At 49.0% G+C, this 15,606-nt stretch overlaps 1 protein-coding gene across 3 annotated transcripts in view; it reads right to left on the reverse strand.

The window, feature by feature from the left end:
• Nucleotides 1–15,606, reverse strand: part of TET3 (tet methylcytosine dioxygenase 3) — a 102,613-nt gene that overhangs the window by 45,147 nt on the left and 41,860 nt on the right. For all 3 annotated transcript variants that reach the window (XM_087436558.1, XM_087436557.1, XM_014791414.2), the window contains one exon: nt 3,223–5,356. In XM_087436558.1, coding sequence (XP_087292684.1) covers nt 3,223–5,356 — 2,134 coding nt within the window. The remainder of the gene's footprint in view (nt 1–3,222; nt 5,357–15,606) is intronic.

The raw sequence follows: 15,606 nt of genomic DNA on the forward strand, positions 1-15,606 counted from the left end.
GTTTCCAAGTGATCCCTTCTTCTTCGGCCCTCTTCATTCCTAATACCACTGTTTTAGCTAGAACTCATTTCTCAGCTAAACAATTTCAATTACAGTATGGCACGGTGGTTACGAGTCCAACCCCTAGGTTCAAATCTCACTTGCACCACTTGCTAGCTCTATGACCTGGTCAATTACTTCGTCTAACTTTGCTTTCTTCATCATTAAGATGGAACTACTGACAGTACCACCTCATACAGATGTTACGAGAATTAAATGAGGTGGTGACTGTAAAGTACTTGGCACTGTGCCCAGAACAGAGTGAGTGTTTCTTAAATATTATTATTATTATTATTATTGTCAATAGCTTCCTAACTGGTCTCTTACCACCAGATTATCACCCTTCACCAATTCATCTTCCATACTACTTCTAGGATGCAATTTCAAAAATATTTCTTGATTATAAAATACATATTTCATTATAGAAAATTTAGAAAACATATGAAGGAAAAGTCACCCATAGTCTGACCATAGAGACAATCACTGTTGATGTATTTCCTTTTAGCCTTTTTTTTTTTTTTAAACTTAGGTGAGATGATCGTTTATGTACTACTTGTGCCTTCCGTTTTCATCTAAGCATTTTTCCGTAATTTAACATTTAACAACACAAGGTAAGTTTGGTTCTAATTCTTTGTTTAGCAGTAAATACAAATTGGAGCAATAAATGACTGGTGGTAGTGGGAATCTCTGCTCCCCTCATCTCCTGCCCCTGCCCCTGCGCTTCCCAGTCTGGCAAGGCAGCAGCTGCCAGCACTGCCCCTACTGGGTTTCCCTCATGCTGACAGTCTACTGCCTGCCACCAGCTTCAAGCTGAGACTTGCCCTCTCGGGTCGGGTGGCTCCTCTGGTCTGAGGAATGCAGGAGAACACTGAGGGTTCAGGTCCACTCCTGTGCTACTGGCCTTACATCCTGCTAGCCTGCTCCTTGCTGCCCCTTAGACTGTACTCATGCATCCTTCGGTCTGGAGTGGCCACCTTCTCGCCTCTCCCCATCTGTGTTCACCACATTTTTCAAAACCCAGCTCTGAACAAGACTTTGTTAGATAAAACATTACCCTCCATAATGACACCCACGCCTGGTGTTTCAGAGCCTCCTTACAAGTTTAGCCACTTACATATGACATGATGGGCACGTGGCAGACACTTGTTGAATGGGTGACTGAATATTTTATTGTTTATGTTGTCTCTTCAAACAAACCGCAAAGTTTCTTCAAGATGAATCATTTCTTTTATTTTTATCCTTCCCAGTAGTTAGTACAGAGCTAGTAATCAATAAATGATTGATGGATAAAGTAATAGCCAACACTTTTCTTCCTCTATAACACACGTTTTTACTTCTTTTTCTTGCCTTACTGCACTCAACAGGCTTGATAACAGCTAACACTCCTATAGTGCATATTATGTGCCAGACATGGCTCTAAGTGCTTTATGCACATTAACTTATTTAATCCTCACAACAGCCCTGGGGAGGGGATACTATTCTCATTTTCAGGTTACGCATGAGGAATTGATGGAATTAGAATTCAAATTTAAAAAAATGAGTCTGATCAAACATAATATCCATATAATTGAATTCAACAATTAAAATATTTATTAAGGATCAGCTGTGTCCTAGGCACTAGGTAAGGATATTTCCTACCCTGGAGGGGGAGACACCTAAGGAGACCCTAAACACAGGGCAGATGGGACAGATACATACAGACACAAAGAGAGAAAGAACAGGGGAGGAGCCCAGTCCCTATGATCAGAACAAGCCTGTCCCAAATGCCAGGAAATAAGGGGGCCTCAAAGTCACGTCATCATTAGTCAGATCCAGCAACGAACAGGGTTAGCCCTTGGTGGGAACCACAACCCTGGAGCACATCTGCGAGCATTTGGCAGGACCCTGCACATCTGTTCACCCCCAGACAGAAGCCCTGGGGCCAACTCCTCCCTGGTCCCCAAGTGATTCCTTGTCAACGACCCCTCTGCCCTGTACCCCAGGACTCTGGGGTAGCTGGAGTGGGCAGGACAGCCCAGCTCCTCCTCACCATCTGGGACACAACATCCCAACAAGTCACATGTGACAGGCAGAGAAGACAGTCTTTTCATAAGACCTGTTTGTGTATCATAAAATCACAAGAATTCAACATGCTTATCGCCAGCACCAACGTGTTTTTTGGTCAACATCTGAAACACATGTATCTTTTACAGAACACTCCCCAAACAGCAGAAGCCGGAGCCTAGCGTAGACCCGGAGTTACCAACGCATCAGTGACCTCCTCCAACACAGCAGAGGTCCATGGAGCAGCCCTCATAGCCCCGGGGCCCCACTTGTATCCAGAAGGCAAGGCTCAGAAACGGACCCAACTCCTCAGCATTCCTACCCAAACCACACCTGGAAACTAACTGCATCCACCCATAACTCAGAGCCCAATCTCCAGTCTCTCAGGACCCTCAAACTCAGCTCGTCCAAACAGAACTCAAATCTGTGCTCCAGTGACCACCACCACCACCAAGGCAGAGACCTGAGTTGTCCTCATCCCTACACGCCCCCTCTTCAGAGGCCCTCAAACCCACTCTGTGCCCTCCACCCACCCACTCTTTCAGTCCAGGCCCTTGTCATTTCTTGCCTGGATCATGACAACATCTTTCTTACAGGTGCCCCCACCAATCGTTCTTCCCCACAAGCTAGAATCGTCTTTCAAAAGCACAAGGTGACAGGTCATTACTTGCTTCCCTCAGGAGCTCACTATTACCTCTGAAGTCAAGTCAAAGTCCCAACCTTGGGCCCTGCAAGATCTGGTCCCCGCCTGCCTCTCAGACCACCTTTTGTTCATCCCCACATAGACTCCTCCCTTTTTGCTCCTGCAGACCAAGAGCAGTCCAAATAAGCCCCTCTCCCCCACAGCTACCAAGTTCAGACCTCAGCATAAGCACCACCTCCCACAGGAAGGCCTCCACGATGCCTTTACCTCAATCTGTGCGACAAAGCACCTGTGGCCACCTCCACACACCACACAGCATCACTATCAGTTTCCTTTGATGTCTTTTCTACTAGCCTGGGAGCTCATTTCTGTGTCCCCAGGCCCCAGTGGGGTAGTTGGCACACAGTGAATGTTTGCCAGATGAAAGACAGAGTTTAGAAACACAAGCCCACCAGGCCACACCCCTTGGCCCTTCCCTGACACCCAGGCAGACTTACCAACGCAATCGCAGGTGGGGAACTCGGCCTGGGCTCTCTTGGCAGGCGTGTCCAGCAGACTCTTGGTGGGTGTGTCCAGGTACTTAAGAGGCGACTCCAGGAAACCACTGAGGGTGGGTGTGAGTGGATTCTCGGCCTTGGTGGGTGTGGCCTCCTGGCCTCCCTCCTCCGAATGGAAGCAGGTGGTTGAGAGCACGGTCACAGCCCCTGAAGACTCGATCTTGATTTGCTTGGGGGAGCGAGTAGCAAAAGGGCTCTCGGGAGCTGAGAGACATGTTGGCTGGTTCTCGGGATCCTGAACGGGCACAGAGGGGGGTCCAGGAAGCCCAAAGCTATCCCCAAATTCAGCCTCAAACTGCCGGATGAGCTCTTCCAGCTTGTCATCAGCAGGGGGAAGAGGGCCGGCAGAGCTGGGCTGCAGGGCTGCCATGGGGCTGGGGGACCTCATTTCCTGAGTAGGGGGCAGCAGGCTGTCCCCAGAGGGACTAGGTGCAAATAGCGCAAGAGAAGGTTCTGGGGGCAGGGGGATAGCAGAGCCCTGTGAGGTGGGGACGGGGGCAGGTGGATGTGCCTGCACATCCTCGGAGGCTGGGGGCCTTAGTCCTTCCAGGACGATTTGCCGCAGAGGCAGGAAGAGAGGCTGCGCTTCCCGTGGTCTGGACTTCTTGATTTGAATGGGCTTCCGGACAGTGGGCTTGATTCCAGGGGTGGTTTTCTCACTTCCCACAGGACCTCCAGCTGGTGTCAAGGGCTTCTTCTTCTTCTCCTTGGGTGGTCTGTCCAGAGGCCGTGGGGCAGGTGAGCTTGGTGGTGCCCACCAGCCGGGAGCAGGAGGCTCCGTGGGAGGGGGGAAGGAGGCGTCATGGGCCTGTTCCAGGAAGAGACTACGCCTATGGTGGAGGTGCTGCTGTAGGGCGGTCTGGGCCTTCTGGTGGGTGTCGGGCTCCGAGGATGGCGTGGAAGCTTCCCTCTGGAGAACTGGAGATGGGGACGGGGCTGGAGAGGAAGAGGGCGCCTCAACCTTGACCTTGGCTTTGGTGGGCAGGGCCTCGGGCCGCTTGAATACTGACTGAATGTAGTCACTGGCACTGCCCAACAATTGCTCCAGTTCAGCCATGGGATCAGGGCTTGGGCGGGGCATGGGCCAAGAGCTCCGGGGAGTTGCTGGTGGGGTGTCGGTGCCCCACGCTTCAGGAAACTCTGTTCTGGGAGTTGTTAGAGGGAAGGCAGGGCTATCAGGAGGAAAGGGTGGGTGCTCTTCAGGGGGGACCACAGGCCACGAGGGGGCCCGGAGGTAGGACTGGGGAGATGTGAAAGGAGCAGGAGGGGACAAGGCCTCAGGAACGGGGCAAGAAGCCTGGGAGGTGGAGTGAGAAGGCTGGGGGAGGGCAGAGGAGAGCTGCGTGAGGGCCTCAATGGCGATGGCGGTCTGCAGGCTGATGTTTTTTTCCTTGGCGATACTCAGGGCACTCTGGGACAGGGGCAGGCCCTCGGCGGGAGGTATCTGGGGGACCTCAGAGCTGAGGAGCGGCCTGGTGCTTGGTGCTGGGAGGCCAGCCTCACCAGAGGGCAAAGTCTCTGGGAGCCTGGGCCGCTCCTCCCCTCCCTCCACGACCACAGACTTGATCTTCCCCTCCAGCCACTCGAGGTAGTCAGGGCACTCCGGGCCATCGCAGTTGCAGTTGGGAGGTTTCATGCCATGCCGAGCGAGGGCCAGGGCCGTTTGCAGCGTGTCAAGGTCTTCGCTGCCAGCAGAGCAGCCCTCGGGCCCTGACGGGGGTCCCCTGCTGTTGTTTCCAGCCTCGCGACTCATCTCACGGTTGAAGGTTTCATAGAGCCGAGTGCTAAGGGCCCCATAAGAGGACACAGCTTCGGCCACAGCCGAAAAGGCCACCAGATCGTGGGCATCTTCCAGGCGAGCAGTGTGAGCTGGGCCCGGGGCAGCGTCCCAGTCGGGCTTCTGGTCTACTCGCCAAGGACCCCCAGCCCCCAGCAGACTGGGTCCAGCAGGTTCTCTAGCACCATTGACCAGCGCCCCTGAGGCGCTTAGCTGCCTTGAGTCCCCATGGTACACTGGCCCTGAGTCCATCTGACCTGGAACAGGTCCATCAACTGGGCTGAGCTCTGAGCCTGTCTGAAGAGAAAAGGGGAGGAAAAAAAGGAAAAAGATGAGCCATAATATTTGAAAAGCCCTGTCCTGCTTCATACCACTCACGTGCACACCTAAACCCTGCTTCTCTTGCAAACCCTCTCAGTCTCTGGTACAGCTTGAACCTCAGCTCATCTTTCCACATCTCCTTTCCCAACCAGCTGCACCAACAGAAGTGGAAAGCAAATCTTTAGGAGATCCTAATGCAGAATTCTGAATGTTGCTCAGACCCTTTTAGAGCCTCAGATCGATCATACTGACAAGTAGGCTCCCCTGAAGTCAAGCATTTGTTAAGAACACACAAAAAGGTCTTTAACTTGCAATGACTAAAGTGACACCAGGACCGTATTGACTTTGTTTTTTGTCAGGAGGGAAAGAAAGCTAACCAAGTGCCCTATGTAATAATGAGCCACAGTGTGGAGTGTGTGTGTGTGTATGGATAGAAAAGGAGCAGTTTTGATTAACAAATTCAGCCTGAACAAGGAGTCAGCCATAGCTTCTCAGTGGGAAGGAACCCACGGTTCTTTTCTCTGCCCATTACTGTCCTCACTTAAGCCCAGGCTGAGCTCAGAGAGCTGGCGACAAGATGACATTCCCACTCCTGGCCCCAGGACTGAGAGAAACACTTCACAAATGATCTGATGCCACGTGCATTTAGCCCCATGCTGAGCCACTCAGGCCAATGACAAGTGAGGTGCTGCTTGGAAGAAGATCCAGGCCTCTCCCCAAGCCCAGAAACCACCATTATACACCTGATGTCCCCTAAAGCACAAAGTGGGCACAAGAGGAAGGGGGCCGGGGGGCCCAGCCCAGCAAGTTAAAAGGTAATACAAAGATGTGGAACTGAGTTTGCAAGATTTGTCCCTCCAGAAAGAAAAACCCTTCCTTACAGTAGAATGCCAAAGAAAACGCAGAAGGAATGATGGATTTAGAAAGTCATCATTGGACGCTACAACCAGCAGGTGAAAGCTTCATGAGCACAGGATATATAGATGGTCGCAAGATCATCTCGAAAACTACTTAACTACAATAGTAATTTTATAGTGGAGGAATCTGGTGGACCCCACCTTAACCAAATGATCAAAGTTATCATCAGCACCAATATCAGGACAGACCAACATCATGAGCTTCTTGATACGATACACTGAGAAGGAGTAACGGTCACTCACACGGAACTCCGGCCAGAATGCAACCTCAATCTAATTATGAGGAAACAGCAGATAAACACAAACTGAAGGGCCTGCTAGGAAGTACCTGGATTGTTGTCTTCAAAAATTTCAAAGACAAGAGACAAACATCTCTCCCAGCTTACACAAGACTAAAGAGACAAGAGAGCGAAATGCACGCGCATGGGTTACATCCTGGACTAGGGGGAAATAGCTATCAAGTACATCACTGGGACAAGTGATGAAATTTGAATGTGGATGTGGATACGATCATACTGTGCCAACCTCAGTCTTCTTGCCTTCCGCATTATACTACGGGTATGTAAAAGAACGTCCCTCTCCTAGGACACACATACACTGGAGTATTTAGGAATAAAGGGACACAGTTATCTCCAACTTAATCTCAACTGGTTCAGAAAAAGTTATATGCATATAGACAAATATACACACACAGAGAAAATGATAAAGCAGTTAAGGCAAAAGGTAAACAAGTTGGCTCTGTGGGAGTTCCAGGTGTTGTTCTTGCAACTTTTCTGTAAGTTTTAAAATTCTACCAAAATAAAAAGTTAAAAAAGAAATTAGTCCCTCAGGTAGAACACAAAGTGTATTAAACAGATGGTTAAAACGATACTAGTCCTCAGACTGTCGAACGTGGTCATCCCGGGCTCCAGAGCAGCGGAGAAGCTGGGATTTGGGATCAGCCCTGGGGGTGGTGAGCAGAGGCCCCAGCTTGTGGTTCCCGCCTCATCCTCGTCACTGCCCCAATTCTGGCCACAAAGGACCCTTATGCTTTTCCAACATGCTTTCCAGGCTTTGCATATGTAGTTCTCATCGCCCCGAATGCCCTTCTCAGCCTCTGTGAGAGGCCACTCTGGCTTATTCTTCATCAGCTCAATGTCATCTCCTCCCCGACCTGGTTGGCAGAACAACCTGTGGCCCTTCCCCTGGGTTCCCATGGCACCTTGTACATGCCTCTATTAGCACTTATCATATGCCACTACTACTATTTGTTCAAGCAGCTGCCTCTCCCACCAGATGATAGTTCCTTCAAGACAAGGTCCAAATCGTAACGACTTCTGTGTGTCCTGCCCATAGCTGCAGCAGTAACACTCCCAGTCCATCCCCCATTGGCCATGGAATATGCCAGCCTCTCCCGGACCCTAGTGGAAGACTACCTTTTAGAACAAGGAACTAGGCACGACTACCTTTCCTCTAGGAATGTGGCTGATCACCCAGCACTCCCCTTCTTCCTTCTAGGAAACCTAACCCAATGTGGCTGCAAAGGCTACAGAACCTGAATTGCCAGATTGGTCGATTTTACCAATTGGTCAAATTTTACATACTTATGTATAAAAGAGAGAAGGAGCATGTACAACCAAGAAGAAACATGAGGGAGTAGCATGGATTTACAGAAACAGTGTCAGGAAGACTAACGCTGCATGAACTGAGGCCTCCCCAAAATGGTCAAGACAACTAAAAGGACTTAAAGTTATTTTTGGTGTGTGAATAAGAGCAAGAAAGGGCTAAGCCGGCTCTTGTGCCTCTGAATTCCCTGGGAAGGAAAATGCTCTTTGGACCAAAAAAAGAATGGGAAGAGTAGACACAGAAATGAGAGAAATGAAGCCAGGATGGGTAGGGAGATTTTAAGAAACTCTAAATTCCAGTGCCCAGCCAGGGGGTCCCCCTGATACACTCCTCACAGCTGCCGATGACCCTGAAGGAAATCGCCATCAGGAGAAGGTGCCACCAGGCTAGAGAAGGGCAAGCGTCATCCCCAACTTTCAGTCCACTGAGTGAGCACAGCTCAGGGGGAGACTCCTGATTGGGTAACGACAGGAACCACAAGGAGGCAGGTTCAACGAAAGCCATCACCCATCAACGTCCACCTAATCTCACTGCTTTTTGTCATGTGGTCAGTGGACCAGGAGATGGGGACACATGCTGGCTGACAGGTCACAAACTCAAATCTGCCACAGATCTCTTTTGTTTGTTTTGTCAATATTAAAAAATCAAATTTCACATGAAACCCAGATTTCCCTGAAGGTCCACACTTCTGCCTGGCAACTTCGTCTATAACAGAGCATTGGCCACTGCTCCAGCCCACCCCTAGCTTCGCCACTCCACACTGCTTTCGTGAAACCAAGGCCAGGGGTCAGGGATTATTAATCAATTACCTGAATTAATTACCACTTCATTCATTTGTGTTACTTGCCAAGCCCCTGTAGGCATGTGAATTTGCCACGCAGGCTGTAAACATTCAAGTTTCACAAGGTCTGCCGCGATCCCTTTGAGGGCCAGCCACAGAGAACTGTAGGCTGGACGGGCTGGCTCACCACTGGCTGAATGACCACGTTCAAAATACAAGCAGTGTATCAACTGGGGGGAGGGTCTTTCGGGGTCTGCCACAGAGCTCTGTCCTCAGAACTATCCTGTTCAACATATTTATCAAAAAGACAGAAAAGGCACACTTATTAAACAGGCAGATGTTGAAAATAAGAGGGATAAGCCATGTTGAGTGACAGGATCAGGTGCCAAAAGGTCAAGAGAGTGAAGAGAAAGAAATCTAACAGGGCAAATAGGGTCTTCTACTTAGGTCCCAAACCACATATGTGCAAATTAAACACGGAAGAAGCACATAACAATGGCTAGCAGCGCATATAAAAATGTCTTAGGAATCAGGAGGGGTAAAAGACTCTACCTGATGGTACACTTAATATGATGTGATTTGGCAGCTTCAAAAGGTCTTATAACCCAGGGTTTTTTCAAACTTCTTTACTACAATCCACAGTAAGAAATACATTTTACGACCTGATCCATTATATACTTATATATATATATAACAAGTCGGCAAAATAGTCCTTCCCCTTACTAGACACGCGAACCCCTCCCCCTCTCTCTTCTTGCAAGGTTACAACCTTCTAAGCTGACTTCACAGGCCACTAACGAGTCCCAGCCCATAACTGGATACGCACATGCTCTGACCTGACAGGAATAGGACCTGCAGCACAGGTGGCGATGGCCCTGCTCTGCCAGACAGTCCCCACCTGAACACGGGCTTCCCTCCTGGGCTGCACCCTCTGCGGGGCACAGAGGAGAACAAGCAGGACAGCCCAAAACCACAAGAGGAACCAGTGCCTTGCGGTTCTGAAGCAGATAAAACTCAAGAAGGTCTCCAAATTTCTGAACATCTATCATTTGGGAAAAGAATTAGACTCCTCTCAAGCAGGCCTAAAGTGGTGGAATTAGCAAATGGGTAAAGCTTTAGAGAGAAGAACTTAGGCCCAATTTATGGAACGGTTTTAATACTTAGAGATACTAAAGAAATGCACTGAACCCCATCTCCCTAACGACCAGGAGGTGCTGAAAAGGAAACCATGCAGTCACTTGGCCATTACTGGCAGCAGGCAGGACAGGGCTGCAGGAGAATGGAGGCTGGTTTAGGCCCTTTCAAAGTCCCCGCTCAGACATGCCTCAACTCCACAACCCCCCCCGCTCTCTCCCTCGGTTCTCGTTCCCCTCTGGGCTCCAGCAAACACCACAGTCAGGACGCTCCTCCATGTCTGCTTCTTGTCTGGCCTCTCAGCTGACCTCCAGCTAGCTCCAAGCCCTGGGACACGTTACAAGCCCACTGAGAGCCAGCTTGTCTAAAACAGAATGCAACTTCCATCCCCACTGCCACCAGCTCCTTTTCCAATTCTCTTCTTTCTGCCAGTGTTCTTGCACTCACCACTGTTCCGAGCCCAAACGTCATCCATGTTCTGCCAATGCCCCCAGTCACCAGGTCCAAACAATTCTAAACGTGAACACCTCTCTATTCTATCTCCTCCCTTTCCATTCTTGCCCTCCTAATTTGGGCGGTGGTGTGTGTGCACACTTTTTAATTGTCCAACCTGACAGTGTCTCCTTCCAGCAACTTTCTGTACCTTCAAGTCCCCTCCCCCACCCTACAATCTCTGTTGTTGATCACATCTCATTATCCCTCCAGACCCTGCCACCACCTTCATAACCCTTCCTCATATTCCACCCTTGCTCAACCTTCAGATTTTAAGAATGCCATTTGTGTGTACAAAGTGATTTGTATGTGTGGCAGATTCTATTTTCCAAAGATGGCCACTACAGTCCCTCCATCCTACAAGCACTTCTCCCATGGAGAGGTGGGGGTCTATGCTCCCTCCCCTTGAATCTGGGTGGGCTTGTGACAATGGTGGAAGTGACACTATACGGCTTTCAAAGCTAGATCATAAAAGGCAACACAGCATCTGCCTGGTTCTCTTGGGACACGCACTCTTGGGACCCAGCCACACACTGTGAGGAAGCCCAGGCGGCCCGGAAGGACACATGCAGGTGTCTGGCCCACATTCCCAGCCAATAGCTGCATCACCTGCAGAACGTGTGAGCGAAGGAGCCCTTGGAGGATTCCAGACCAGTGGTTGAGTTACCTCCAGCTTTTGAGCCTTCCCAGTTGAGGCCCTAAACATCAAGGAACAGAGACAAGCTACTCATGCTGTGTCCTTTCTGACTTCCGGATCCACAAACCCCATGAGCATAACAAAATGATTACTGTTTTATGCGACTAAATTTGGAGGTGGTTTCTTTCCCAATAATAGATCAGACTATATTTCAGGAACATCAAGAAGTCTATAAGATGAAAGGAAAGAAACAGACTATAAGCAGATAAACACCCTGAAGTACATCAGTGTAATGAAGCAGTCTAACAGGGGCTAGGGGGGCACTGGTGGGAATGGGGCCACTTCTATCTGGGCAGGTGGACATGTGTATCAAGAAAGGTTTACCTCAAAGTAAGCTTCAGGATGAGGCTCTAAAGATGGGCAAGGATTTTAGAGGAGAGGAAGGAGGAGGAATTCTAGGTGGAGGAACAGGCATACGCAAAGGCACCAAGTCAAAAGAAGGCCTGGCAGGCCCAAGGAAGGGTAAGTGGTTGACGTATCCTGAGCATACGTGTGGGGAGGGTAGGTGTGTGGCTCACAGCATGAACACCACAGAGTAGATTCACATTTCAGGAGGGGCACTCAGGTGTCCCTGAAGAGCTCAGACTGCAGAGTGCAAGGTTGGTGCCTGAAGACCAGTTAGGAGACCAATGCCACTGTCCAGCTTAGTGATAATAATGGCCTGAACTAAGGCAAGAGCAGAGAGATGGGGACGAAGTGCAGTTATGGAGGCAAACGATTAAACGCAGGGGGTAAGACAAGGAACGGAATCAAGCCCCTCCTGATAAAGTCCTCCCCACACAAGGTCTGAACCAGATCCCACACAGTCACCACACACAACCACCTTCTGTTGGGGGATCTTTTCCTAGGAGTAAGACAACTACCCTGTAAACTCCTAGGGGACAAGGCCTCCATCGCACCTTTGGAACCTAGCAGAGAGTGCTCAGTATGTGTTCAGAAAGATCTGCTGCTCTTTCCTCCTGGGAGCTGGCTGGTACAACCCTCTTCACCCTCGGACTTTGAGAGGATGGCCTGCGAAACTCTGGACAAAGTTGGTGGTCACTCCTCTATTAAGGCACCTGTCACAATGCACACACAGTAGACATCTGCAAAGCCAACGCGTGCCATCGGGAATGCCCTTGCCACAAAGGACTCGGGAACCCGACAGCTGATCTCAGAACAGCCATCCTCCCATCCGCCCTCCACACAGAGACCCACCGAAGCTGTTGGTGCTGTCCCTTCTTACAGCCACCTTCGAGGTACCAAACTCTGCCCTGCCCTCACTGGGACCTGCACACCCAGCCTTAATGGGAGGGCTCTGACCCATCCCAGGCCTGGCCTTGCCCAGGCTGGGAGTGCGCACCTCTTGTTGGGGGACAGCAGGGGTTTGTTGCTGGAAGACAGGCAGAGTAATGCTCTTTTCAGATCCAGGAAGAGACCTAACCCCTCCGCCCACTTCACAAAGAGTTGACGCGTACATACGGCATTGCCACCCCCAGTCACCATTCTCACCTGCAGAAGACTCCAGGTCTTCCTCCAGGAATCTCTGTCGGAATTTGTCTCTGCACCTTGTGAGGTCCCACCCGCCTCCTCCTCTACAGCCACCTCCCTTCTATGCTCCCAAATCCCCATAGCTGGTCCCTAGGCATCTGCAGGCAAACAGCAGCCTGCCCTCCTAACTGAGGAGCTCCAGAGCCCCTGGACGCCAGGCAAGGCTGGAGAAGTGTGGAACTCCACCCTCCAAACACCTCATTTTATCCACGACACAGCGAGAGGTGCAGAAACGACACCAGGCCTGCCAAGTCCTTCCTGCCTCTCCAAGTACCAATACATGGAAACCAGATCGGCAATCCTCCACCAAAGGGGAATAGAAGGGATGAAGGGAGATGAAGACCATTCTCATGAGAGATCAATGTCCCCGTTGACCACACCTTCTTAGGGCTTCTAGGAAAGGGGAAGTTAGAAGAGGCACAGAGTCCAGAGGGCTGCTCTGCTGACCGTCAGCAGTTACACACCAAGTGAGATGAAACCTGTCCAAGAAGGGGTTCTCAGCCAGGATGAATAAGCCTGCAGTCAACTTCCACAAAGGCCGGTGGCCGGGAGGCAGGGCCAGTCTGGGGCACATCCTCTACAGAGGAATCTCCAAGAATGAATTCTCATGGGACTGCAAGATAGCGGTGGCTGTTCCCCACCCAGCTGGCCAGGAAATCCCACCCAGCGCTCTCCCAACCGCCTGCACCCGCAGCTCAGCTACTCGGCTCCTCCAGCTCGGACTTTCCAGCTCCATCCTTTACCCCAGCCCTAGGGTTCAGCAGCCACCTCCACACGAGGCCCATCCCTTCCTCCCCTCCCCCAAATGGACGGCGCCACTCTCTCTAACAGCACACGGGTTGTATTTATGGCATGTTCCATCTAGAGTTGATCAATTATTCATCTCTTAAGAGGATTCTCCCCTCCTGGGATTTACTGATGAAACAAATCTACAAGTGCAGAAAGAGACTTTTAGGGGAACGCTTTCAGAGGATGTACACATCTGCCTGTTTTGGCAAGGGTGAGAGAGAGACAGAGAGCGAGAGAGAGAGAGAGTGAGTGTGTGTGTGTGTGTGTACACCTCGGCCCAGTCCTGTGTCCGCACTCCCCACATCAAGCCCTCTCTGCAAACAGCAAATCTCAGAGGGTATTATCTAACTTCTCCAGACGGTCATGTGTTAGGAGAGGGGGTTCTTGTGTGAAGTGGGGAAATGGTGGTTACTATGTACATATCAATAAAACATTTTAAAAATCTAACTTCTTTCCTACTGCAAAATGGACAGAAACAGCAAATCTCTCAATGGCTGGCGTGATGCTCGGGGAAAAAGCTGAAACAAGGCCTAATTCCCTGAGGTCACTATATCAGGCAGAAGCACAGGACTACAACTGTGCATGCCCTCTGACCCAATAGTAATTAACGTGGTTTCAGGGAAGAAAGGAAAAGAGGAGGAACTAGGAAAAGTCTCTACATAACTCTGATGGAACACTCTTATGACAGGCTGAGTATCATGCTAATCGCTGCACACTCATTTATCTCCTCCAATCATCCTAAACTCAAGGTAGAGATTTACTCCACAGATGAGGACACTGAACACAGAGAGGTTAAGTAACTTTCCCAAGATCACACAGCAATCCAGAAGAGCACAGTCATTTTTAACCACTAAGTGTTCTTAATCTCACTTCAGGAATTGTAAACAAAACAAATAAGACAATAGAAGAAATTAAAAAGTTACATGTGCCACAGATTTTCCCTGAAGAATTAATAGCAAAGAATTACAAATAACCTAAGTGCCCCAACAATAGGGAAACGGTTTAAAAATGTTACGGTAGTTCTTCATGAAAAGAGAATGAGGAATAAACAGGAAAAAATCCTCAACTTCCTTACTAATCAGAGAAATACAAAATAAGACTGCAGTGAGAGTCCATTGTATATCCATAATATAGAATTTAAGAGCAAGAATGTTAAGTTCGAATCTTCCCCCCACCACTTACTAGCTGTGTGACCTTGAGCAAGTTAGTTAACCTCTCTGTGCCTTACTTCTTTATCTGTAAATCTGGGCTTAAAAGTTAACCTCTCTCTGCCTCCGTTTCCTCATCTGTAAATTGGGGGTTAATAACAGTACCTAACCTCACAGGGTTGTCATAAGGATTAAACAAACTAACATATGAAGAACACTTATAACAGTACTAGGTACATAGTAAGCACCATGAAAGAGTATTTTAGTTTGATACCAAGTGCTGGTGGGGTTTAGCAGAGTGCAAAACAGAACAATCATTTTGGAAAGGTCTGTAAACATTAAACATGTTTCATGTTAAACATGCACGTACCCTGAGGTCATGCAATTCCAATCCTAGAGAAACTTTGCACATGTGTATCAGGAGGTCTATACCCAAATGTTCATAGCAGCATGACTCACAAAAACCAAACTGTGGAAATATTCTATGTGCCCACCAACCACAGAATGGACAATGGAATATCACACAGCAGAGTGAATGAATGAACCACAGGAACATGAATAAATCTCAGAAACTACACTGAGTAAAAAAAAAAAAGCAAGCCTCAAAAGACTACACATAGTCCACCAATTCCAAAAAGCTCAAACAAAAAAAGCAAAAATAAGCATATTGTATAAGAATACAAACGTATGTAACTAAAACTTTTTTAAAAGAAAAGGCATGATAAACACTAGAGTCAAGATGGTGGTAGCCTCTGTAGGAGGAAGGGGGACAGGGGTGGGGAGCCCCCCAGGTGGTCTCAGTGATATCAGCAACGTTCTAGTTCTTAACACAGGTAGGGAGCTCACATGTGTTCATTACTACGTTTATCTGTTTAACATATATACAACACTAGGTCTACTATATGTTTCAAATAACACATATGAAAAATGATCATACAGGCATACCTTGTTTTATTGTGCTTTGCAGATATTGCATTTTTTACAAGACCCTCCACCAGCAAAAAAATTATAACTCACTGAAGGCTCAGATGACGGTTAGCATTTTTTAGCACCAAAGTATTTTCTAATTAAGGTCTGTACATTGTTTTTTAGACGTAATGCTACTACACACTTAATAGACTACAGTACAGTGT

The sequence above is a fragment of the Ceratotherium simum genome, chromosome 11 (assembly GCF_057802395.1).
Source record: "Ceratotherium simum simum isolate JZ-2026a chromosome 11, ASM5780239v1, whole genome shotgun sequence".
NCBI classification, from domain to species: domain Eukaryota; kingdom Metazoa; phylum Chordata; class Mammalia; order Perissodactyla; family Rhinocerotidae; genus Ceratotherium; species Ceratotherium simum.